At 38.7% G+C, this 25,756-nt stretch overlaps 1 protein-coding gene across 8 annotated transcripts in view; it reads right to left on the bottom strand.

Moving 5' to 3' along the window:
* LOC119738186 (membrane-associated guanylate kinase, WW and PDZ domain-containing protein 2-like) overlaps window positions 1-25,235 on the bottom strand; it is a 79,745-nt gene extending 54,510 nt beyond the window's left edge. For 3 of the 8 annotated variants that reach the window (XM_038212942.1, XM_038212940.1, XM_038212941.1), the window contains exons 1-4: window positions 25,074-25,234; window positions 22,131-22,615; window positions 8,908-9,024; window positions 2,288-2,407 (exon numbers count right to left, since the gene is read on the bottom strand). In XM_038212942.1, the coding sequence (XP_038068870.1) occupies window positions 2,288-2,407; window positions 8,908-9,024; window positions 22,131-22,443 (550 nt within the window). In that variant the 5' untranslated portion in view covers window positions 22,444-22,615; window positions 25,074-25,234. Of the gene's footprint in view, window positions 1-2,287; window positions 2,408-8,907; window positions 9,025-22,130; window positions 22,616-25,073 lie in introns of all 8 variants that reach the window. The other 5 variants (XM_038212934.1, XM_038212939.1, XM_038212937.1 and 2 more) reach the window with 4 other exon arrangements.
* Window positions 25,236-25,756: the final 521 nt, after the last annotated feature.

The following is a 25,756-nucleotide window of genomic DNA, read 5'->3' as shown; positions in this document are numbered from 1 at the left end:
GGGGGCCATGCCCCCCCCCCCCCCAAAAAAAAAACGAAACAAAATTTTTTTTTATGTGACATCGCAATAAAGGCAGGCAATGAGTACACCCCCATCTTTATTTTAAAAAAAAATTGGTAAAAGTGGTCAGAAATTGCCTCAGATCGCACCACAGAGCATCTAGAATCCAAATTTTTTTTCGGGGCCCTTAAGCGGGCCCCGAAACCCCACGCCGTAATTTTTTGGACCCACTTTTTGGGGGGCCCAAACTTTTTTTTGGCCCCCCTAAAAAAGTTGTGTTCTGGATCCGCCCTTGCGGCGGACGCGATTAAATTAAACCACTCATTACAGACTTGATTTCAAGTCTCTCGCTATGGCTGCCATACCCCATGGCAATATTACGAGTGGAAAGTTGTCCGTTCAGCAGTGGCGTAGCCACCGGGGGGGGGGGGGGGGCGTGGGGGGGACCGCCCTCATGAAACCTTGTCGCCCCCCCTAGTCGCCCCCCCCCCCCAACTGAGATTTTGAGTTTCTAAAAAAAATATCATTGATCTATATGACGCCATAGGCGTCAATCCTGGGGGGGGGGGGGGGGGACAGGGGACATGTCCTTCCACACCTTTTGAAGAGTGGGGGACACAATATCAAATCGTCACCGTTTTCACGAAGAGCCACATATCTCCAAAATTACAATTTTTTTCGATTTTGATTTTTTTCGATATTTCGCATTAAAACAATGTACTTAACCATTTTGACATGTTTCTGTAAGCAAAACATCATTAATTTCTAAGTTACATTAATGTTGCAAGGGGCAGAAATCTCGATAACTGCATTTTGCGTTTTCACGAAGAGCCACATACATTTTGGCCCTTTGAACGCGTACAAAACCCATTGCACGGAAATACGTAAAAGTAGGTCAAATGAGATTTGCGTTTTCACGAAGAGCCACATATCTTTGTTACATTTTCAGGCGCGCGCCTATGGAAATACACGTTGAACAGAAAGGGCCAATATGTCGGAAACGTGAATTTGCGTTTTCACAAAGAGCCACATATCTTTACTAATTAATTTCCACTAATTAACTGCTTTATTAAGTCTTATTACCGGGTTTATGTAGAACTTCAGCTCACGTAGAATCGTGTGATGGTTTTCTTGCTGCACAAAGTTGTTGCAAAGTAGTATTTCTTGCAGTTTTAAAATATGAGAAACTTCTTTTGTGATTATCTCGAAAACATTTTACTTCAAAATCAACATAATATATATAGTATGTGGCTGTTCGTGAAAACGGTGACGAAATGTCCCATCCCCCCATTTTTGAACTCGTGTCTCATTTACAGGGCCCTATTATGTACTACGATGCATCTTTTGCTTAGAAAATATTGGTTAAAGCGGTCAGAAATTGCCTCAGATAGCACCACAGAGCATTTAGAATCCAAAATTTTTCGGGGCCCTTAAGCGGGCTCCGAACCCCACGCCTATAGCTCAGAATTCTGGTAGCTGATTCAATGACTCCAACCTCGAAAACAATGTTCACAAAATTTTCTTATGCCTTTAGCTGAGAAAACCTCGAAAATTATGTTTAAATTATTATCTTTTGTGCTAAGATAATTATTGGTTAAAGTGGTAAAAAATTGCCTCAGATCACACCACAGAGCATCGAAAATCCAATTTTTTTCGGGGCCCATAAGCGGGCCCCGAACCCCACGCCAATAGCTAAGAATACCGATAGCTGATTCAATGTCTCCAACCTCGAAAACGATGTTCAAATAATTGTCTTTTGCCAAGAAAATATTAGTTAAAGCATGGAAGAAAATCGTAAGAAATTGCTTCAAGTCACACCACAGAACATGTAGAATCCAATTTTTGTTCGGGGCCCTTAAGCGGGCCCCGAACCCCACGCCGTAAGGGCTTCGCGCTTCGCGCTTGCATCAGTTATGATCAAGGTATGCCCCCCCCCCCCACTTTTGAGAAGCGATTGACGCCCCTTGCTTGCCCCCCCCCCCCCCCATGAAATGTTCCAGCCCCCCCCCCCAGCCCCCCCCCCCCCCCCACTACTGAAAAAATCCTGGCTACGCCATTGCCGTTCAGCCTGTGACTTTTTGTGAGTAATATAATTTCGGGGAGAAAAAAAAACCTGTCCCCCCCACGTTCAAGGAGCGATTTCCGCCCTTGGTTAATGGCAGAGAAAATCAGTACATAATAAATGGCGAATAATTACAATACCCCTGGGAAGAATCATGTTCAATTAATGGGATTGAAAAGTTCCGTTCTCTTTTTTTTATTCAACCTATTTTAGTTATTCCCTTACCATCAAACACGCCGCTTTCCAGAAGATGCCCGCTCTTCTCTAGCGCCATAAACTCATCCACCGACAGGAATTTATAGTCCACCCCGTCGACTTCGCCTTCCCGGGGAGCTCTTGTGGTACCTGAACAGGAAGTAGAAACACTCAAATGGTTTTTGACAAAGTCCAATGTAGAATTTTTTTTTTTTTCTAAAGGGTTGATAGTTTCCAGAACTGCATAGCAGCATAGTGGGGTTTTAAACTGCTTGAAATATGCTTGCAAATTAAAATGCAAAAAAATGTTTTTGTACGGATAAAAACACGAATACACAAAAACACAAATTGAGATCAAACAATGTGGTACTTTCATAAATGACATTTGTGAATAACTTTTACCAGTGATGTACATGTAAACGTACATCCAACGCCAAATATATTCAAATATAATTACAATGTACCAGTACATGTAACTGAATTTGTATTAATTATAAATTCACCAGTGACTGGTATTGTAACCCCAATAGAAAATGTAAATCTTTCTGAAGAAAGTTCCATCTCATACAATATTTTCAAACCATTCAAGCAAATGTGTGGACAGAAGAGGATGGATATCCACAATCTGGGCCCAATTTAAAATTGAATGCTCCCATTACATATACATGTACATGTACATGTACCAGACAGTACAGTGTATGTATTGTACATGTGTGAGTTCTTCACCTACATGTACAGCATGTAGAGCATTCCAAATGAATTTAGAGAAAAGACAGAATCCTATTCATTTTAAGAGGCTGAGTAGTCACCGGGGAGTGGTTGAATGCAGTAATGACACACCCACATTGCCAGTTGTGTCTCAAGGGGGACATTCAAAGGTAGTGATAAACTGTGTCAAAGACTGAACCAGGTGGAAGGGCAGCGAAATCTATACATTTCATTCCTTCAACACAATCTGTTTTTTATTTAGAAATTTTGTTTTCCAGCAAAACAATAACCAGTGCTTACATGTACGGTACATCAATCATATTGTGAACATGTGCATACATGTACGTGTACACATGTGCCGTATATTATTACATCAATTATAAACTGTGGACATACATACATATGTACATGTGGTCATGTGTTATCATGGTTCTATGTTCATGTCTGTCTACCACATGTGTAAACATACATGTACATGTACATGGGGATGGGTCCAACAGTTGATCTTGTTATTAGGACTTGGGACAATGGGTTACCTGCGGTAACAATAACCATGAGGACCAGAGCTCAAATCCTCGATAGATTGTTGTGTACAAACCTTGTGAGACATATTGAGAAAAAGTTTACATGTACCGGTGAGTCCAAACAATAGGAACAGTAAACCCTCTTTTGTCTTGTATTATAACAAAAATGGTCATTAGAAAGTGCTGAATATCAAAGTGCTTTACATTCTATTACACCTGCTAAATTAACCCATAAAGCATTCCATAGCCTATAAACAATATGCTCAGACCATGGAGCTATATAGCTCCATGCTTAGACCATCTCAGCTCTGTAAGGAGGAGTGTATGCAGTATGTGTGCTGCCAATCCAGGTGCAAATGGCTCATTCAGAACAAAATTAGCCAATGAACTACATGTATCTTGATCCTACCAGTAACAGGTACCCCTTCAATGTCTTGGTGAGGAGAAGCAGTGAGCGAGTGTCTTTCACAATGTCACAAATTAGTTGAAGTTTTGCAAAATTTATTTTGTGTATTAATTTTGTTCACCGCCATGCCAAACAAACTGAGACTACCACTTCCCCGAGTGTACATGTACGGTACCAGGTACTGTACGTGAACATCAAATTTGGTAATGTCAAAAAGAGAAATTCTACATTGAGACTGTAACACAACCCATTTCAAAGCCACAAAGAAGGGATAGAAAAGGAAATCTATGAAAAAGAAAAATTACTTCAAGAAGAAAAACTAGAATTGATGGTTCATTTGGATGTACATGTACATTAAAATTAACTGGAAAACGCAGTGAGGCAGTGCATGGGAAGAAACCGGATGAATAAAGCCTAAAAATCCAGAGAACACAAAACAAAATTGGGAGGGGGGAGGTTAACAATTGGCAATTACTGGACGTTGATTCATGGACCCTAATGCCAATTCTCCCATGCAAAGAGGATTGGGGAAAAAATTCTTTTCTCTCTTTTTTTTTTATAACAATGAGAAATTCACCAGGCCAAGTTTGAAGTCTGTCTAACAAATGGGATGAATGGCCCATAAAGTTGAACAGGTCAAATTAGATCAGGTCAAGTGACTTTTTGTATAATTGGATGAAAAATATAAATAATCTTTGGGTTCATGCAAAGGTTGACTTTTCAAACAGGTTTGATGATTTCAACATTACCTTCATACTGAGAATTCCTCTTTTAACCTTAACTATGCTTAATCCAACAATATCCAAAGGCATTTTCTGCTAGAATTTATTGATCGGAGTAGGAACCAAAAGACCTGTTATTTTTGTTGTTGGATTTTGTTAGAATGTAGCAGGCTCACAATTTGCTGTCATGAGAATCTGTTGGATGTTGGATTGGAGAGGGTACCAAAAAGGATTGAAGTGTATCTTTCCACAGTAAATGCATGTACATTGTACATGTACGTAGTTACATTAATTAGTATTGTACATGTACATATACATGTACATGTACATGTACGTGTACATGTTCATGTACATGAACATGTACCAAGAACATTGTAATTGCTGCAATTGTTATCATACACATTGCAGACAACTTTACTGTGACTCAATTTCCACATCAGATTTCAGACATTTCTCACTTCCATTTAATCTTTGTTTACATGTAGAATAGGAGTCTACTTGTCTGGCATGCATTCTGGCATCCAGGGGGTGGTTCTGCATTGCCAAGGCAACCCAATCAAACCTCCCAATTGATAACATCGAAACATCGGGGCAATAAATTCAGACTAATGTGGGGGAGTGCAGATTGTTCCAAATCGTAACAAATCATGGCCAAGTCTTCTGTCCACATCTGGTGCTGAATGGTGTCTGAAACATGTCACACTGAATACATGTGCACCACACAATACAGGTCAGGTCAGAGGTCAACTGACTTGACCTGCCCCACTCATTTACAGGTCACTTGTGGTTACCATGGCAATGTCTTGATTAGAGCAGGTAGACTAATAAACAGTCTGGTGATGTGGTGGGTCCTCCCTCCCTCCCGGTCCCCCTTGAGGCGAGGAGACAAACACCAGCCTTGTGTTGCTCATTATGAATCAACTGGTAGGAATTTTGTCTGTCATTGGTCCCCACAGACTCAATTTGGGCAGGACAGATTTATGGCTCAAACACATGTGTGTCTTTACTCAATTGTTGTTGTTTTACATGTAGGAGCAAAGGCACATGTATGTTCTTTGACACTTCAGAAATATGCATGTATACCTCGTACATGTACATGTAACCCCCCCCCCCCCCCCTATGTTTGCACTTAGGTACAACGTACATTGTAAATTGTTTACACACCTAATACATGTACGGTATGTGCAATGTACCGGTATGTACAGGCATCTGCACAGTAGTGTTAATAATAATATGCAGTGTGCAACTTTACAAATTACTTTTTTAAAATATCCATACTGGACAGCTCCATGTACATATGTCTACAAAACTTGCAGAACTCGTTTCTGAAAATGTAAAAACTAAAACTTTTCAGTTCCCACTGAAAAATTTGCCTTTGCCTTACATTGTAATTTCTCAATTCTGCACATTCAATGCAGTGTGTTGGCAACCTTTTCAAATTCAAGCATCTTTGAAAAAAAATTGTAGTCAGCTCTTTAGAAAAATTCAAGTCAAATGCACCTGTGAGTGTGAGGCTGTATGATAAATTTTGCAATGTTTACAAAAAAACCCAACTTTTTTGGTTTTATAATATACTTGATAGAATCCAGCAATTTGAAAGAAGTTTTACCTGTGGTACACCAGTACACATGCATACCCTCAGTAACATCCACTTTCCAAGAATTCCAATCCAAATAAACCCTTGTAAATTTGTGCATTTTTAAAGTTGAAATTCGTCCACATTTCAGCACTGCAGCTACTGGTAAGCTAAGCAATGGCGAGTTTTTACAGCAGATTTTTAGTCAAAGTACAAATGTATGCTTTGTTGTTGGACCGGTACAACAAAGGACTGATTGTAACAAGGAACCCATTTTTAAAAGTAAAAAAGAAAAAAAACCCGAAAATATCCAAGTAAATCATAGACTGGTCACCTGTCGAATGATGTTGGCTTGCCAACGTTTTTGGAAAACTTTCCTGATTTATGACAGTTTGATGCACAAAGGGAAGTATTTTCTAAGGTATATTCCACATGAGTTTGTAATTGAGGCTCTTTAGAAACGGACCAAGTCTGGACCATGTCTGCATGGAATTGGTGTTAAATTGTTGTTTACCCAAAAAAATATATCTAGCTTAATTAACCCTAACTCCCTAGCATGATTTACTAGGAACCATACCCATCCTGGTAAATTCCAACACCATATGAGAAACTGCACACACATATTTCTGACTTTGATTCTGGAGGTGTGCCAACCCAATGTAAAAGACTGTCAGTTTAGGGGTACTGTACCCATCCTGACAGATTCCAACAAAACATGCTGTTGGGGTTTGATGGGTTGAGTTCTGTTAGGGTTAATTTTTACATATTATATGTAACTGAAGATTTTCTTCTTTTTTTTAAGTGAGTTTCTGGACTTTTGTATAGTCTCTCAAATGACGGCACTGCCTACAGATTGTCAAGTGATCACCATTTTGGGAGTCAAATTTTTGTGACGCGCTTGGCTGTGCCGTATTTCCAATTCCAAGAACTTTCGAACAACATGCACGCGTGTTTAGAACACTTTGCAAACTGTGCACACCCGTGCTTGATGGCGTGGAAGACACAGTTGTAATTTTCCTACGAAGATGACTGTCTATGAGAAGCCCTTTTCCCACTAGAGCCTCTCAACCCAGGTTGAACTCAAACCTGGGCAAACCCAGTGCCACTCCGGGTTGAGTTTGTTATCAATCAATCTCGGGGTCGACGCAGGGTTGAAATTTTTTCAAGTGTGAAATGCTGCATGTTTTCAACCCTGCGTCAACCCTGTGTCAACCCCGAGATTTGTCTAGTGTGAAAAGACCTAGAGGGGTCTATGTAACGGGTGATGGAAAAACAGGACACTTACCCGGTACTCCATAAAGTACAATGGCTATGAAAAATAGACCGTTCCTTATTTTTTCCCTCAAAGACAAATTTTGACATAACACAGAAAGGTCCATTCCTGAATGCCAAATAGAATTTCGTGTACTTCACCACATTTGTAATTGTATGCAAATAACTTTAGTACATGGAACAGTGTACATGTTAAACTACCAGTACCACCAATTTTTGCTACTCATTGTTGGCAATAACTGGTCCCATTAATCAAAGAAACATGTTATTCATGATTCAATGTTCCTGAATGCGTATCAAGTATTATTAGCAAGCCTTCCAACCACAGTTAGAACTTTGACCGTTGGAGAGGGTGCGCGTTATATCGAGCCTACGTATAAAGATCATTGTGTCAGTATACAGGAAATTGAATTGCCAAGTTTGTGCATGAGTGCAACCTGCTGAATGGCCCTTTTCCTTCACGCTTTCATAAATTTATGGTTCCCTGAATCGTCAATAGACGTCATCACTTATAATGCAAGCTGACACCACAACACAAAGTATACCGCAGTAACCACACTGGCTATGTTGCAGGTGTGTTTATAATTATACAGTATAAATATTGTGCAATATTCACATTGTTTTGACTTGGCCTGGTGAATATCTGATGAGAAAATAAAACAAGTTTGATTCATACACTCATAAATGATTCATTTCAACAAATGTACACCTAGACACTCAGTCAGAAAACTTCATCAAAACCACACTCTGTATATTTACACACTTTTACCAACTGGACATGCCAGTAATAATAATACTGGAGTTTTATATAGCCCACACATATCTACCAACAATTAGGTACTCAAAGCGCTGGTAATTATGTTTCTTTTTAAAGACAGGTAAATGAAGTTTATGAGAAATATGAAACCCACTATGTAGCACCTTTATAAGGGTTTCCAAGGTGATGCGGCGAAAGCACCATGTTCCCCGTCAGAATTCGATTCGAACCCATGTACCACAGCACACGAGTCGAACAATGTAACCATTGGACCACAGCATTGACCAGTAGAAGAATACAAAGTGGTATGCCCAAAAAAATCAAACGCAAAATCAAATTTTTGTTCTGGTCTTGAAAGCAAAACTTCAATGCAAATCAGCAACAACACTTACGACAGAACGTTTGTGAAGGGGAACAATACATAGAAATAGAAGAATGGGACCAATATTTTTTTTTCTTGGGGGGAGGGGGGGACCAGACATTATTTTGAAAAGAAGAGGGGATCAAACACCGACCACACATATACATGTACTTGACACACATGTAATTAAACATCATGTAAATGAATCAGATGTGGAGTTACATTGTATCAGATGCAGACTTACACATGATACACGTGTGAGTTCAACTGCAACAGGTACACGTACATGTACATGTACATGAACATGATGAACAGCGTACTTACAAGGCACGGTGCGAACGTAGAGATTTTCACGGATGGTTTGCTGCAAGTCATGGTCCACTGAGCCCTTCTGGAAACGCATGTTGAGATATCGACGCAGGTCTTTATTCAGCGTTTGACCTTTTGAATGCAGAGACAAATGACAAATAAAAAAATGAATAAATAATACAAGGAAATGTTAGGCAGAAATTCTGTCAAGTTTTTAACTTTGGGTAGGCAACTAGACCAGTGGACTGAGTCAAGCAAATTTAGCAGATGACACATGTACATGTACATGTACATGTTCAAATGTAAAATCAACAGTGAACATGTACATTATGTAAACGAAGTCCTTACAACATGTGAACAACAGTGACAAAAGCTTTTTAATCTGTTCGGAAAATATTAATAATTGGATTGTAGTGACCAAATTGTGAATTTACCTTCTTCATCTGAACATGTAAACATGTTGTAAACATGTTGTAAACATGTTGTAAACATGTTGTAAACATGTTGTAAACATGTTGTAAACATGTTGTAAACATGTATATTGCACATGTGCAGAGTACACATGTAGAGTACATGTGAACATGTACATGTATGTATTTTGTGTACATTGTAAGCCATCGAAATAAAAACAAACAATATACATCCAACATTACACTATCAAAAACTAAAAGATTTTTTAAACTTAATAAAATGAAAGTTTTCACAAATAGTTTACCTTGTTTGCTGGAAACACAAATTACAAGGATAAATCATATTCAGCAGGTGTTCTAGCACTAAATGTTCAAATCACTCTTCGGATTTGTACCCGCAGGCCATCTCTTATTGGCCTACTGTCCAATCAAATATTGCTTTAAATTAAAAAGGCTGGAGAAAATACAGTCATTAACTGTAACGAGTGTCCCCACTTCACTCACGTCACCGTGTACCAGTACGTCTGCACAAATAGAAACAAAAACTGACCGACACACCCAAAACGAGTCCCAGTGAGACACACATTGGCAATGTGTGTCACACCATACCGGTACATACAAAATGCCTGTAGCCCTGTACATATAATATAAAATGTGCTATAAAAATTCAATAATAATGACAGTGTGCACTCCTCATTACTACGTACACTGTTACACTAGCCAGCTCGCTACATTAATCTGCGGATGTATACTACATGCACATAATGTACACCTACGATAAAATCAATACAACTGTCAAGTACAGCTGCATGCCCAGAACGGAATAACAAAAGCATTCAGTAAAATGATATGTTTATCAGGAGGAAAACGTAACCATTCGTTTGTACAAGGTCGTCCATATTATTTGCTAATTTGTGATTGTGCGCCACAACAACACATTAAAGATGCGTTCCCCCGCTAGTTTTGACTTTCACCTCGAAAAGTAGATTTTTTTATTGCTATTTCCCTAGCAATATAAAAGTTGTTCACTTTTGAATGAGACACCAAACGAAAAAAAAATCCACTGATCTTTACTTATTGAATTATTTCTTCCCAAAATTCGAATTACATATATTAGCTGGCACAAAGCCCCTTTTCAGAGGGTTGCAGATGGCATGCATATTTAATTGCTAACAACTTTGAATATATAATGTTGACAAGGTATTGTTTCAGTTTATATGTTGTGTTACATGTAAATATGTGTATTATTCTTCTTTTTTTTTTGCTTTTTACATACTTGAGGATAACATTTCTTGCCGCTGTTCAACTTTATTTAATTTTATATTTAAGAGACAGGATTTTTTTATTTTTATGTAATTTGTGTCTAGCACTAACTTTCATTCTATTCTTAGAAGCTATGAAAAAAATGTCGGGTCTTGTTACTGGATTCCATTGCTAACGCATGTTTTAAACAAATCTCTTTGCCTGCGGGCACATTTCCTTCAACCACCTTCATGGAATGATACCATTTCAGGCGGAGGGTGTGTGGTACCAGTCCTATCTTCACTTTGAGCAAGGATTTTCTTGTTAAATCGGTAGACCAGGGGCCAATTTCACGGCGCTGCTAAGCACAAAAATTTGCTCAGCACAAAAAAGTCTGGCTTATAAAAGCAGGTTACCAGCCAAAACTCCATGTGATGTATATTGCTTGTGATTGGTATTCAGCTGTTGTTTGCTTAGCATGAAAATCACATGGAGTTTTGGCTGGTAACCTGCTTTTATAAGCCAGACTTTTTTTGTGCTCAGCAAATTTTTGTGCTAAGCAGGGCCGTGAAATTGGGCCCAGCTGTACATTTGTTCCTACATGCATGTTAACTGTAAGTGACTATTTGCATTCACATGTAAATCCTCACTGTGTGTAACCTGTGAGGGGGACGATGACAGCAGGCAGTGGGACATCTATCAATGGAGGGATTTCCCTGTGTGTTATCACATCTTGATCCTGATCCCTACCCCTCCCCCCCCCCCCCCCCCCCCCAACACACACACACACGCACACTGTGTGTTCAGGCTGAGTCATCCAGAATACAATCAGTAACTCCACCCTAAAATGCGCTCACTGTGATACAGCAATTGTTGGGAATCACAATTTGCTGGGGGGGGGGGGGTTCTGGTTGATGACACTTCAGCTTTCACCTTCAGAGTTGTTCAATCTTTGACAGGGGTTTGTGAAGCCTTCAGTGACCAAAGGGAACAGAAGTGGGCAAACTGAAACACCCACAAGGACCTCTGCAAGCCATTTTCAATCATGAAAAGTTGAAGATTTTTAATACAAGTATGCATGTCAACACATGTATTAACCGTCCCTAACATACCTGAATCCATCCCCCTGCTTCGGGGGATTTCGGCAGATTCAGGATACCTCCATATTGAACAAACTGGGGGATTTTGATGGATTCAGGATTGGAAGCCTAGCAGAACTGGCGGATTTTGATGGATTCAGGATACCTCTATTTTGAGCTGTTGGGGCACTTTGATGGATTCAGGATCTCAACAGTTTAACTCTTTTGCAATGTTTGTGGTCAAGTAAATACTGCTGGCACTAGCCCTGCCAAGTCTGTCACATACTGTACAAACATGTACACACATGTACTGTGTGGATGGGAGCTACATGTGATTGGGGCTACAGGCCTCGGCATATAAACAATAGATTATGTAAATAACCCATCCAGGCAATGCAATGCTAGAATCGCCATGCATTGGTGTATTTTGATGGATCCTATGCAACAACACACATCACAATTTTCATGCGAGCATGGTATCCTGAATCCGTCAAAATCCACCAGAAATTTAGGTGATGGATTTTGAAGACTCTATGGAAAAACATGCTGTAATTTTTTTTATGCAACCATGGTATCCTGAATCCGCCAGAATCCATCGAGATGGATTCAGGATACCTCCAGTTTCTACACTGGGGGATTCTGATGGACTCAGGATACCAGCATTTTTTGCATGACAAAATTGGTGGATTTGGGCGGATTCAGGATACTTTCTAGTAAAAGAGCCCCAGGATTTAGGGTTAAACCCTTACATCCAGATCTCTCTACATGTAAATCCACCCAGTTTTAGAAGATTTCACATGTAACATAATTTGTTTTACTGCATGACATGTAAATGTATATATTCTAAAGTTTGTTAGTCCTACCAGTACCATAGTACAAATGGTGTTCACTCTATTGGCGTCCTACTTGTACTGAAAATGGAATTCTCGGTATGCAAATAGTAAAAGTACTCATAAAATCAACTATGGCCTCTGTTTGTGTTCTTAGGCTGCATATCATTTATTATTTGTCAGAGCAAGTCACTTGAACCCTTTTCATTAATACTTTCCCAAATAATTCACAGTATGGCAAGTATGCGGCAGTTTATTTGTGGATGTCCCCAATGTAACACCAGCCCAAAATTAATGGGTCATTTCAGCACTCATTCGTCTCATATATTAGGGAGTTTCTTAGGGAAATTACCGGTATTAAGTTGAAAATGTTACTGGTTCGTATTTCGACATTTCACTCCCTACCAGTAGATGTCCATTTAACCCACACGTTGCATCTTCCATGTACAGTTTGTGTACATGTATAACAAATATTTCTTCAGTCTTCAGAACTCGGTCTTCAGAACTAAAAAGTAAAAGATGGCTCAGCACAATGGAATTGGTTTAAGTTGGCAAGGCCTAAAAAAAAATTGTGTGTTTTAAAGTAACCCAACCTACCTGGATTTTTGTTAAAGTCAAATTTCTGACTTTAAAGTCAAAATTTTTATTGCCACATAACACTTGGCCTTGTGTATATGTATGTTGATAATAAACAAATCTTCAAGTTATGCAAGCGTTTTTGTGCTTTATTGGTTAATTAAACAATTAATTCAAACAGGTTAATTAAACAATATACTGTTAAAGGAACCTTAAAGGGTCAACATTTATGATGTACCAACAGTACCTGGAAAATATCAACAGCTTGAAATTAAATAGGACTAGGAGTATTGTTTATTTAAAAAAGAAAAATCATTCTCATTACATTTATCGATTATAACAATTAAGTACCGGTTAGTCAATGTTTAGTTGTTTACAACTGAACAGGTGTACATGTTTGCAAATATATGCGTGTATGTAGACTGCCCATGCTACATACCAGTACATGTACAGGTACGCATACATTGTGAATTAGATGTGTACATGTGATTGAATGTTCTGTGCAGTACATTTCATATGTGCAAAGTATTGGTGCACATTTACTCTACATATTCTTCTAATTTGCCATGTTACTTTGTCAGTGATGAAATCAACCAAGTGCAACTCTAGCAGTTTACACATGACCTAATCTTCCACTGTTTGTACATGTGTACTTTGCACTGCTGGTGTTTGATAACAGCAAACCACAACAAAACAAGGAGTGAGTTCTTGTACATGTGAACTCAGACACTGGATCAATGGCATTGTTACTACACTACAGCAAACAATACACTGAATAGAATGACCCACCAAAGTTCGGTTTTTCACAGAAGACCAAACATGTACAGGTAGAACCAGCACAAAGATTGGCAACAAACCAGCCAACAATGAAACCCAACTTATTACTCACTACTTTCTGTTCGGAACCCATGACTGTGAGGGGGAAAAAAGTGCCACAGAAATCAACCTGAGGGGGAAAATATTGCATTTTCTGATTAATCTAGCTCAAAATAATCTGATTTCCTGAATGTGTGGGAATACAATCATTGTAATGATGTTTTTGATGATGTCGCATGGCAACGGTAGATCGCTTGTGATACGAAGAGTCCCTAGTACATGTACAAATGTCTGTACCATAATATTTTACAATTTTGCGATTTGAGAGGGTTGCGCACATTTCCACATTTATAACAGTGTAGGTATACGTAATTCGGAAGCTTTTATCACACCCACAACAAAAGACGCAATAACTGCATATTTTCCCAGAAACATACCTGAGAACATTTTTTTACCAACCATTCATAACACACGCAACAGGGCCAACAATTCAAAGGGACACTAGGTCCTGGAACAGCCCAATTGGGCTACAAAACGCGCTTTGAACGAGATGATGTAAATCGGAAATAACACTTGAAAGTAGGATATAAACATCCACACAACTATCCTTTCAAAACAGGGCGTTTTTGTGTTATTCCTGTATTATGCGTACGTAACAAATTTCGGGGTCCACTTTTGCGACCCCAAAAATTCGAGATGTTTTGATGCTACCGGTAGTTGTATTTCATTCGTAAAGCTTTCGCCTTTTGCGGACGTTGAAGAAACCTCTTTTTTGCATTGGTGATTGGTCACTGCTGTTCCCGAGATGCACAACATGTATCGTACACTGAGAACGACACGAAAAACGTTTTCGTACTCCGTCATGTCCGATGTAAACAAGTGGGTTTTTTTCATCTTTTCTCGGGAACGGTAAGACATTAGGTTGGTTTCCTTTCAACCAGATGTTTGAAATAGGCTAAGTAAACAATCCAAAACATAACATTTTCGGGGATTTCAGGACCTAGTGCCCCTTTAATTTTGTGTAAGTACTGGGAAATCAATAAATATGCATGTACATGTATTGTACATCACTACACGTACGAATGTACATGTACATGTATGTAATGTAGATCATAGATGTGTGAGACCATAAAAAAAATTGTTTTTGAATTACACTAACCTGACCTACCAGTACCTGGATTTTATGCGCCAAAGTAACGATCTTAAACGTTTTATTGCCACGTTTAGCAAAAAAATTTAAAGTAGGGTGGGCCTATATTTTAAAAATTTAAAAGTCTTCCATACATCATATGCGAAGCAGGCGGGGTGAAGCCTCGATGCTCAATACTACATTAAGAGCAAAAATATGCATCGATGGAAATGAGCATGTAAACCATGTGTATGTACAGGTACATCAGTGGTAATGTCATCAGAAAAACTAAACGTTCTTGTACGTACATTACAGGGAAATATTTCATAGAGTTTCTCGGAACATGTACATTGCATAATGTATTTATAATATAGCCTGCCCTACAGTAAAAGCATTACAATAGTTAACGGGCACATGTACATGTACATGTAACTATGTTGATTTCAATGCACACCTATTCACGTCGTACCGGTAAGCTCCATTTCTGTTCATTCTCACAATGCCTGTTGTTTTCCCACAACAGAAAGACCCAACCGGTCAATCGATTGTTCAGCTATTGATCCCCAAGTAGAATAAAAAACAAACGTAAACAACAGCAAGTTTCAGGGCCACTTGCTCCCCTTGCTTATGGGGGCCATGAATGCTGAACTTTAAAAAATTGCTAGCCTAGGAAATATTTCATCTTCTGGCAAACAAAGTTCAACAGCAGAAATGCAAGGAGCTGAAATGTACTTTGACATGTTTACTCTTACTATTTTTCAGTGTAGATTTGCTAAATATTTACATTATAAAATATCTGCAGTAGGGTAATAAAACTGGAACCAGTAGTAGAGCGTTCAGCCGTTCACACATCAGCATCATGCACTGCCAATATGTTTCGCGGTGGTTTCCCAAATCTGCACACATGTATACATTATGTACATGTACATTGTACAGGGAAAATCTGATGGTTTAGTATGTAATTTTTTTTTAAGGGGGGAGGGGGGTGATGACTACCTGTTTGTTGACTACTCCCTTGGAAGGAAGGAGTATGGTTTCTCATCCTTTGATGGTTCCTCAAAGCATGAATCATACTAGGAGTACACATTCATCCTGAAATCACCCAAATTCATTGCTCGTTCAAGTAACCGTACTCATGGATCCATTGCCATTGTGTCCCAACTAAAGGGAACATTGGTACCTGATGTACATGTACTGATGTAGCAAAAGGGTTTCACCAAGATTGGTGCAACTTTGATGAGAAGGAAAATGTCAACAACAATATTTAGTCTGCATATACTGTAGATGACTGCACAAGAATTTAATTAGTCTTCGCGATGATTATGTAATTAAAGAAAACAAGGTGTTACATATGGGACAAAAAGGGGACCTTTTCTTGGACTTACTAAGGTTCTGTTTAACTGTACACAAATATAAGGGATAAAAAAAATGTACAATGTCCTTCCGACAATTTTACCTATTGCTATAACATTCACACAATACATATTTGCATAGTCCAGGTTTCAAGCTTGATTTTGAGAACACTTTTTTATGCTGTCTGTTTCGCACATGGGCAATTCCGTAAATTCGGCATACATGTACATGTACCGGTACATGTCAGACACTAGCGAGCTCCTGTTGGAAAAGTGAATGTGATACATCACTAATTAGTGTGAGGCACAATGCACATGTACCACTAATAAGGTACCACCACCTTAACGACCTTGTACACGTACATCATGTGGTCGGGATGTAACCGGTACGTTGGATTCTACAGAATTTCCCACATGTAACCTTTTCAACCTGCAAACAAACATTATACATTATAATTTCACAGATTTTTGTGGCTCACAGATCCAAACTTCAAAATGCACAGGTCGGTCACAGTTTTATTTCTCCATGGTCACAGCATATCACTATCAGGCTTGGTGTTTACTTCCTTGGGGCCTTTACCATGTCAAGCAGTGATTAGTCTCATTTTGATGGGGTGAGAGTCCACACTGCTGCCATACTGCGGATTGACAAATATTTGTTGCAGGGCATAAAAGGCAGCTGGCCCGACCTTAATACTTCGCCCATTAGTGATAATTAGGCTGACGCGGAATTGGGAAGGGGGGGGGGGGATTTTCACGTTGCAAGTGAGTTTTCTTACGTTTCTGTTGTGTGGTATACCATGCAAAGGGTGTGGTAGGGTGGAAGATGAGAGCAAAAAAAATGATACATTTTATGTACATGTACATGTATGTAGTGTACATGTATTTATATTGCATACATGTATACAACTGAACACATGTATGCATTGCATTTAAAATACATCACTTGCACACACATGCACTCACAAAAATGAAGTGTGTACGCGCAAACTTTCAATGAACATGTACAGTCTCAAACACAATGTGGACTGAAGAGGCAATCGACACAAAATATCGCCTACACCGGTTAAATTTCAACTTGAAATCTTCCTGATCTAAAAAAAATTCATGAAAATCTTTGGAGTTCATCAACTAACCCTCCTTCTTTGGCTGGCAAAATCAACAAGGCCAACCCAGCAGTCAAAATAAATCAAGTGACTGTTTTAAACAGTTGAGTGCTCCTTTCTCACATCATGCAGGATCCACTGGCTGTAAAAAACTGTTTATAATGTAACTTGATACGGCTATGCTTTGGCTGTAGGAGATTGATAAGACAGTTGTGCCAGTTACTTCCTAGTGTTAGTGGAATATGACTACGTTCATGACATTGTACTAGTCACAGTGCCTCAGAAATACGATCTTACTTTGGCTGACTTGGGTGAGCTAATTTTATGTGATGATTTTTTTAATTCTGTGCACGATCAAATAAAAGGAGAGTTTATCAAGTTATGAGCTTGAAAACCAACAATCCAACATTAGGACATGTGCATTTTGCACAATGCAACCTTCCTAAGCATCACTCCATCACGTTTAATATTACATTTTTTATTTTTTATTTTATCCCCTTGTTTATTAGCTCCACAGCACCTATAATTTGACATTACTGACAGGATCGCTCATCGACCACTCCTTCCTAATAATCCAATTTGTCATTCCGTAGACTCATTACTCTTGCCTGAGAAAATGCCTTGGGACGGGGCGTCGGTGACAACGCGGCGCTGCCATTACTACGTGATGGAAGTTGTTAGATGGGCTCATGTCTAAAAGGTTGCTTCCTTCATAATGTACATTTACATGTACACGTAAAAGTACTTCCTAAGACATTCAGGAAGCATATTGCTGAAAGCCTGCCTTCCTCTATGCTAAATTGAAATATATTACAGGACCCATTAGTTACTTCAGGAAGACTCTGCATGCATAAATGTACACGAACAGAGAGTCGGGGGGAATATGATCGGTGAGAGTAAAAAGTTTCTTGTCATCAGGGCCTGCTTGTCAATGTCATTGTTATGTTCAGTAACTTAAAGCTATAGTCCATCATTTGTAATTTGTGCATTTTGTTCGTTTGAAGCAACAAAAGGGTTCAAAATCTAATGAAGGATACTGAACAACTAACCTGATGAAGTTTCAGCTAAGCTTCAGCTGTACATTCCGAGAAAAACAGCATTCTAAGATCTCAATTTCAAATCAAAAGTTACTGAATCATGTTTTGAATTGTTTTGAATTGCAGCTATACGCGACGTACATTGTAGCGCACTGATCCGACGAATTATAACAACCGCGCGCGCGTGTGTGTCGTTCCAATACTTGTGCGCGCTGCGCTGAATAACAAACGAACTACTAATTTAAATTTTCCTATGGTGCTTCTTAAGAATCACCGTTGGAAATGCCTTCTTTCGTTGATTACTTCAAAATGACAGCTTCCCAGAAGGAATAATTTCACAGGGAGTTTAGTTCCCTTACTATCTTTCAACCAAGTTTGTTTTTCAACAATAATTACGCCAGTTACTTTTCGGATGGCTGCAAATGATGGACTATAGCTTTAAGTATACTGAGATGTTTAATTTCTCATGTGACTAAACTCCATAGGTGTTATACCTTAGAACCTTCTGAATCTTCCAAAATCCTCCACTGTGCGATAAACCATCAATTTATAATTTAACTAACTTTCATGGGGCTACAAGCTCAGAGACCGGTATGATGAAATCTCACAAATTCCGTATTTCACAGGGATCTTTCAAAAATCCTAAAATCAGGAGCTTTTCATGCATTTTGCTTGTTTCCAATAATAACGCCACTCAAAATCCAAACACGAATGTTCCAAACCTAAACTGTTGAAGCTTCAACTATAAAGTGGATATTTTAACAGTGCACGACATGCACGACATTTTATCACGAAACACGATTTCATCAATTAACACTCTTTATTCCAAAAATTAGTCAATTGATTATTCGTTGGAAATCACCTAAATTTCTGTCTATGATATAGAATTCAAGCTTTACAGCCATTTGAGTTGTGGATTTCGACTTAAAATACCGAAAAATGTTTTGATATGTTTTTATGTATTTGTTTTCTTCGTCCCCCCCCCCCCCCCAGCTTATCACAATGTACATAATACATTGCTACAAAATCAGGCACACACATTTGCTTTTAACATTACATCAAAATTTCCTGAACATTCCATCTTCTGTAACATTTAAAATCATACATTCCTAAAATGCAAGAGTGCACCACTCAAGACATGTCACCTAAGGTGACCTTCAGTAAATGATGTTGATTCAATAAACACTAATCATTATTACTAAAAACAAACAAACAAACAAACGCCCTTTTATACTGAACTGTACTTTCTTGTCATTAGCCTTTCCCAGCTGCAACATGCAATTCACACCCATTGTTGGTGTGACACTTTGACTTCATAACAAGTCATCATCTCCAGTACCAAAGGCTGGTAAATCGCAGCAGGTGCAGGGGTTCAAGCCAGGTTAGGCTACCTGCCGAGCTGTTCACTCAGTAACAGTCTTTCTTGGTAAAAACCCTGCCGTTCCAAACTTCTATTCTTGAACAGAAGCACACTGCTTCAATCAAGTCTTGTGAAATCTTAGCTCAAACCGGCCTCAAAACATTCCAAGATTCATTTGATAAGACCTACTTATTAAGTAAAGACTTCTTTTTGCATCGGTTAAAGCTGAGGTCAGAGTTTTAATAAAAACAAAATTGCAAGAAAAACAGCAGTTGTGGGCCTCCATAACGGAACAAAAATAATTCCTTGTACAAATAAACTTGAAACAACACCTTCTCACTCCCTTTAAGATATCTTGTGCACAAGGCACATTCTTCATTCCAAAACCAGCAGGGAATAGACTGCGCAACTTAATCTGCAATTCCTTTCAGCAAATAGCTTTGTATTATTTTGTATTTCAGAGAAGGTATGGTAATGGCGGTTAAAAATTGCACATCTTTGTTTCCAATGACGCACACGCACATCAGGAATCAGGAACCATTTAATATGCTAATGTAATCGTAAAGTAAGTTGTCTACAAATATGTAACAACCGGGCAGTGATAGTCCTACATGTATATCTACATCTGCATGCGTTTAAAAAATGTATTCCATGTACATTTATGTACAGTTTCAGATTATGCTCTTCCCCACTATGTCCATCAAAGAAAGAACACTGATTTTAAAAAGAAACTTAAATAAGAAAAAGCCAAAGGAGCCCATACATTTCTCAACAGGCCTTCCCTTTTGAACTTGACTTCAATTTTTTACTTTCATTCTGCACGGAGTTGCTTTGGATGCAAGTTTTGAAAAACTTAAGTTCTACATTGACGTATGTTGATTACTGTATCAGTAAGTTGCAATAAAGCTTTAAAAAGCAAGGTTTTGATGTATTTTTTTTTTCAATTTGAACAAATTTCATCCTAGTACCGGGTAGTAGTACAACAAAATAATAGTCAGATTCTGGATTCAACAAGGCCCATCATGTATGGTACATTATTAAGATCCATGTTGGATAGCAGTGTATTAGCAGAATGCTTACATGAACAACAAACGTATTTTCAGTATTCTAATCTATGTGAAATTGCATTTACGAACAAAGAGGTGAGGTTTTCCGTTGATGCATTGACTGTGCACATGTCATCTTTTATCAATGACAAGTAATTACTGGAAGGACTCCAAGACAATAATGGCCCAGCCTCCCTACTCATTCAAGTGGAGGAGTGTTGACTGAATGCTTCAGTCCGGCAATAAGGTGATAAATTACCTGTCACTTTGGTTTCAAAATTCAGGTTTTTGGCCTGCTTATTAAACTTCTCAAAGTTAAAGGGAAGATACAACATTTGCAAACATCAAAGAACGGAATGATCAAATTATCACGTAATACCTTACTGAATTGTTAGGGAATGACAGTCTAAAGCATCCTTTAAAACCGTGGCTCCTGGTGTGCTGTCATTTTCAAGAAAAACTGTATTTTTCCAACGCTGGTCGGCCGACCAGCGTTGGAGAAAACTGGCTTTTTTTCAAAAACTGTGCCTACTTAGTTATTCTGACTTTTCTTTGCAATTGATTACACACCTGTGAAGAGGTTCAAGCTTGCTAGACTTATTCTCTGACCTTCCCCAAATTGTATTAATTGCTCCATTTCATCTTAAGTGGGGTCAGGGAACCAGACTACAAGAATATGATAGGTTTTCTTGGTTTTTCCAGCATCTACAAGCCCAAAACGTGAATTAAGTCAGTTTAACAATATTTTCTATAAACATACTAATCCTCCAAATCCATTTATTTCTGAAAATTGCAGCAAAAGCAAATGTTGTACATTCCCTTTAAAGAGGTTTACAATTACAATGTAGTCCATTTCTACGCATTCCTGTTTTTATATACACCCTTCAGGTCTAGAATGGAAAATTTTTAACATCAACCTTTGTGATGCTGATCAGTTATGAAATTGTCATCAGGATGTAATCCACAATTTTAGATTTTGTGTAATTTTCTGCACGTTCACAACGTAATAACCAAACAGCAATTTCCTCAATGGGAAATAGAAGCAAAACTAATTGTCTAAAAGACAAACACAATCTACGTGGTCATTTCAAAACCATGAGTGATTACAATTTAGCAATTACTGTACAAAGTAATGTTCACTACCAGCATTTCATTTTAAACAAAACAAAAATGGCTGGTGCATATCACTGACAGCTCCACCTTCCTGAAACACACCACTGATGCATCATGAAAGCATACCTATTTTTAAACTTACCTTGTTTGACTGTCTTGAGGTGCAGAGGAGCGCGACCGACGTGCGCCATAAGGGCCTCAATGTCCCACAGCGTAAATCCGGGCAACCTGTGGCCGTTCACCTCGATCACTATATCATCCGTGTGCAGCTTGCCGGAGCGCAACAGGATCCTGTCGCTGCGCACGTCCGCGACGAAGGGGAACAGCCCATTCTCGGCCCCGCCCCTGACGGTGAAGTTGGGGCTGCCGTCCTCCGTCGGCGAGATCACAATCTCGTGGACGTTTTGGCTCCAGTGTTTGGGAGGCTTGGTCCCCTTCTTGTTGTCTTTGGTCATGGTGGTGGGCAGCGTTGCGGAACACTCAGTCTAAAGTATTGACTCCAAATGTATCTTCCATCTACCATAAACGATAATAAGTCGCACTGAGGAGAACATGTACTTCCAGTGTAGGTTTTCTCATCTATTCATATATTTCAAAGCTTTGATTTACTGTGCAACGGTCCGCTGCCTGCATAGTCAGAAACAAAGCAAAGATGGGAAATATTAGCTGCAAACTAGGAACGGTACGCTGCAGCCATCTGGTATTTTTAATAATAGATCCCCGCTCGCCTGATAGCTTTCTGGTAAATAGATCCCATATTCATCAATCAATTACACATTCACTCTCACCGAAAGCTCCATAAATAGTCTCAAATTCCTAATGGCATAAAGATGATTACGAGCGATATATACACACTGAAAAAAAGTGCACACTCAGTACAATGCCCTGTAAAATTGTTTGAAAATGTGTATGGCAGATAGATTGCAGCACTTTCTTAGTTTCATACAGATTCCTACTTGGAGATGAAAAGTTACTCTATAAATGCACCCGAACCGTTTAAAATTTAAATACAGTGGCACACATCATATTGTTCATTGCAAAAAAAAAAGCATAACAAAATCTATGTATTTTTAGCCTGTACATTTTAAATCCAAGTAATATTATTACTAATAACGCATGGGCAATTTCACTTATTGTACAAGTAATTTATCACTCAACCCAATGTAAATTAGTTTTCTCAAATCTACCTGTACAGCAGGTGCATTGTGTGTACATAGTTTGACCAGTTGTATACAGTGTACATATTATTTTCACAAACCATATGGTTTAATAATAATAATAATAACGGCAATTTATACTTTAAAATGAACACAGACTTAAATCTGCTTGCTGTTTCAATATTATTTTCTTCAATTTAGTTTGAAGATGAGGATGGATTTAAATAACCCCTGGCACCACAGTATTAAAAAAAGTTTGAATTTGTGTAAAAAATCTATGTTTCAGTTGGTGTGTGTATGTGTGTGTCAATAGTGGTTGTACAATTCAAGTTAACCTTTCTGGGAAAAAAAACACAAGGGTTTCTTTCCAATCTTCTATGGTGAAGGTGTCAAGATAAAATCTTATCCAGGCAATGGGCCCAATGGTTAACGCTATTACTCCCTAGGCATGTTTGCTAGGATGCAACCTCAATCCTGCAAAATCCTCCAACTGCATCTTTGTAAAAATTGCATACAGCCTAACTCCGGCAAAATTCTCCGGTTATTTCTTGAATGTGGTCAGGTGGTCCCTGGAGGGGTGACCACTGCCTCAATCCTGCAAAATCCTCCAGCAATCACTGTCAATATGTTGAGACGGAGCCAGTGACATCCTGGAGCAATGCGGAGGATTTCAAGTATACTATAGGCCTAAATTTATGCACGGCTGAGCATAAACAACACAAGGTCCGGCCTAAGACCTTGACATAGTGCATCCTCCTAAATCAGTTATACATTTCCTGCAAAATCCTCCATTTTTCTAAGAGGATTTGGGAGGATTTGGGAAGGTTATAGGCTTAACTAAAAACTTTGCACAAGACCACAAATCTGGGATGTGCACTTTGACCTTTCCAGACTTTCTTCATGACCAAACATGATTGTTGTTGAGCTCCAAATGTATTATTCAGGTAATTACTGGTGTTATTTAATTTATAAACTCTACAATGAAAATCATGTGAAAAACTGTAATAATATTTTGAAATTAAGTAAAAAAAAGTTTAAAAGATCATGTGAAGTATTTGGATACACAAAATAATTGCAATTTTTTTTTGTTAAAGTGTTTGTATTAAATGTGCAACTCAGCTCAAAGTTTGTCCAAAAAAAAATCGCCCATTTTTGGAACATAGTGGCTATCGTTATGTGCAGCCGTAACACGATTTTCAACTGTTGTTACGACTTACGACATCGCAAAAACACCACTGCAAATCTATATCACATTTACAATATATCTGCCCTTCTAACCAGAGTACTCTGGTAGCTCAATTGGATAAAACATTGGACTACGAAGTCAAAGGTCCCAGGATCAAATCAGCGCTGTGAGAATTTGTTTCTTTTTTGAACTTTTAATATTTTCTTCACTTTTCTTTACTTTAATACAATCCTACTTTTTATTGAAGTACACTTCATTTTTCTTTATGAATGTTACTTGTTAGTCTTAGTGATCCGTGTCTTAGTTTGAACAGTGAAGGATTTCTTTTAGTTTTAACGTTTAAATTTAAAATTACAGCGAAATAAAGTCTGACTGAGGCACCCAATCGAGGCACCCTGTGAAAAATTAATGAACAACAAGGAGTGTTACTTACTCTATATTATTTGAGTTTTCCTTAATTAGTCCCAAACTGGACATACACACGCAAACATTGAAGTTGAACATGCTGGACTCACTGAAACACTTAGCATGCAGTACAGCCAGGGCACTGAAGTGAGATTGAATGAAAACTACTGCACACACTGTCACGTTCTCCACACAGGCTAGGCAGCAATCGATGCTAGCCCGTACACTTCTTATGCGTCCAGATTGCCCACGCAGAAATTACACCATTGTCCCAAGAACCCGACCCCCATAACTGCTGCATGACTGGGCCGTTACGTTACTACTCCTTTGCACTTACCTGTCACGTTTGAATAAATTCATTTCAGTTGTTTTCAGTGAGTCATTCCGCGTCAGAATGGGGTGTTCCTCTTTCAAAAATGTCCGTTTGGCGACATTTTTATTCGGTGATTGATGGCTATTCGCTGGTTCACAGCTCACGCCTAGTGTTTTCCCAATACCATTGCGACGGAATTTCGGGTACCATGCATGACAGTGGTTGTCACTGGTACTTTGTTGGAAACACGCGATGAGGAACACAAAATACAGAGAACCGCTTCTCAAACAGATACTCGATTTTGTGGACGTCCAATGACTTTAACAAGTCTATACTGTTGATAACTTCCGAGGGTGCATCAAAACGGTTGTCATTTACATCCTCAATATGAACGTATTTAATATCACAGTGTTGCCAATCTTTATTTGCCAATGAATGACGTTTTCGCAATAAATGACGTTTTCGTCAAGGGAAATAAACGATTATTGATTCCCTCCCCTACAAAAAAATCACAGTATGACATAAAAGTGGGGCGGGGAGAGGGAGGGACGGTAGGCATACTCCTCAGAAACAAGGCAAGGTCCCAGAGTACAAAATTATATTCGACTGATTTTTTTTTTGCTGGAGGTCTTTTCATGCATCTGGTCTACACATTGGGCAGAACTTAGCCCATTCGTTGACGTCACAGGGTAGTCCTATACGATGGC

This window comes from Patiria miniata, unplaced genomic scaffold (genome assembly GCF_015706575.1).
Source record: "Patiria miniata isolate m_02_andy unplaced genomic scaffold, ASM1570657v1 HiC_scaffold_3, whole genome shotgun sequence".
Lineage (NCBI taxonomy): Eukaryota > Metazoa > Echinodermata > Asteroidea > Valvatida > Asterinidae > Patiria > Patiria miniata.
Note: the sequence above shows the minus strand (reverse complement) of the source record. Positions and strands in the feature narration are given on the sequence as shown.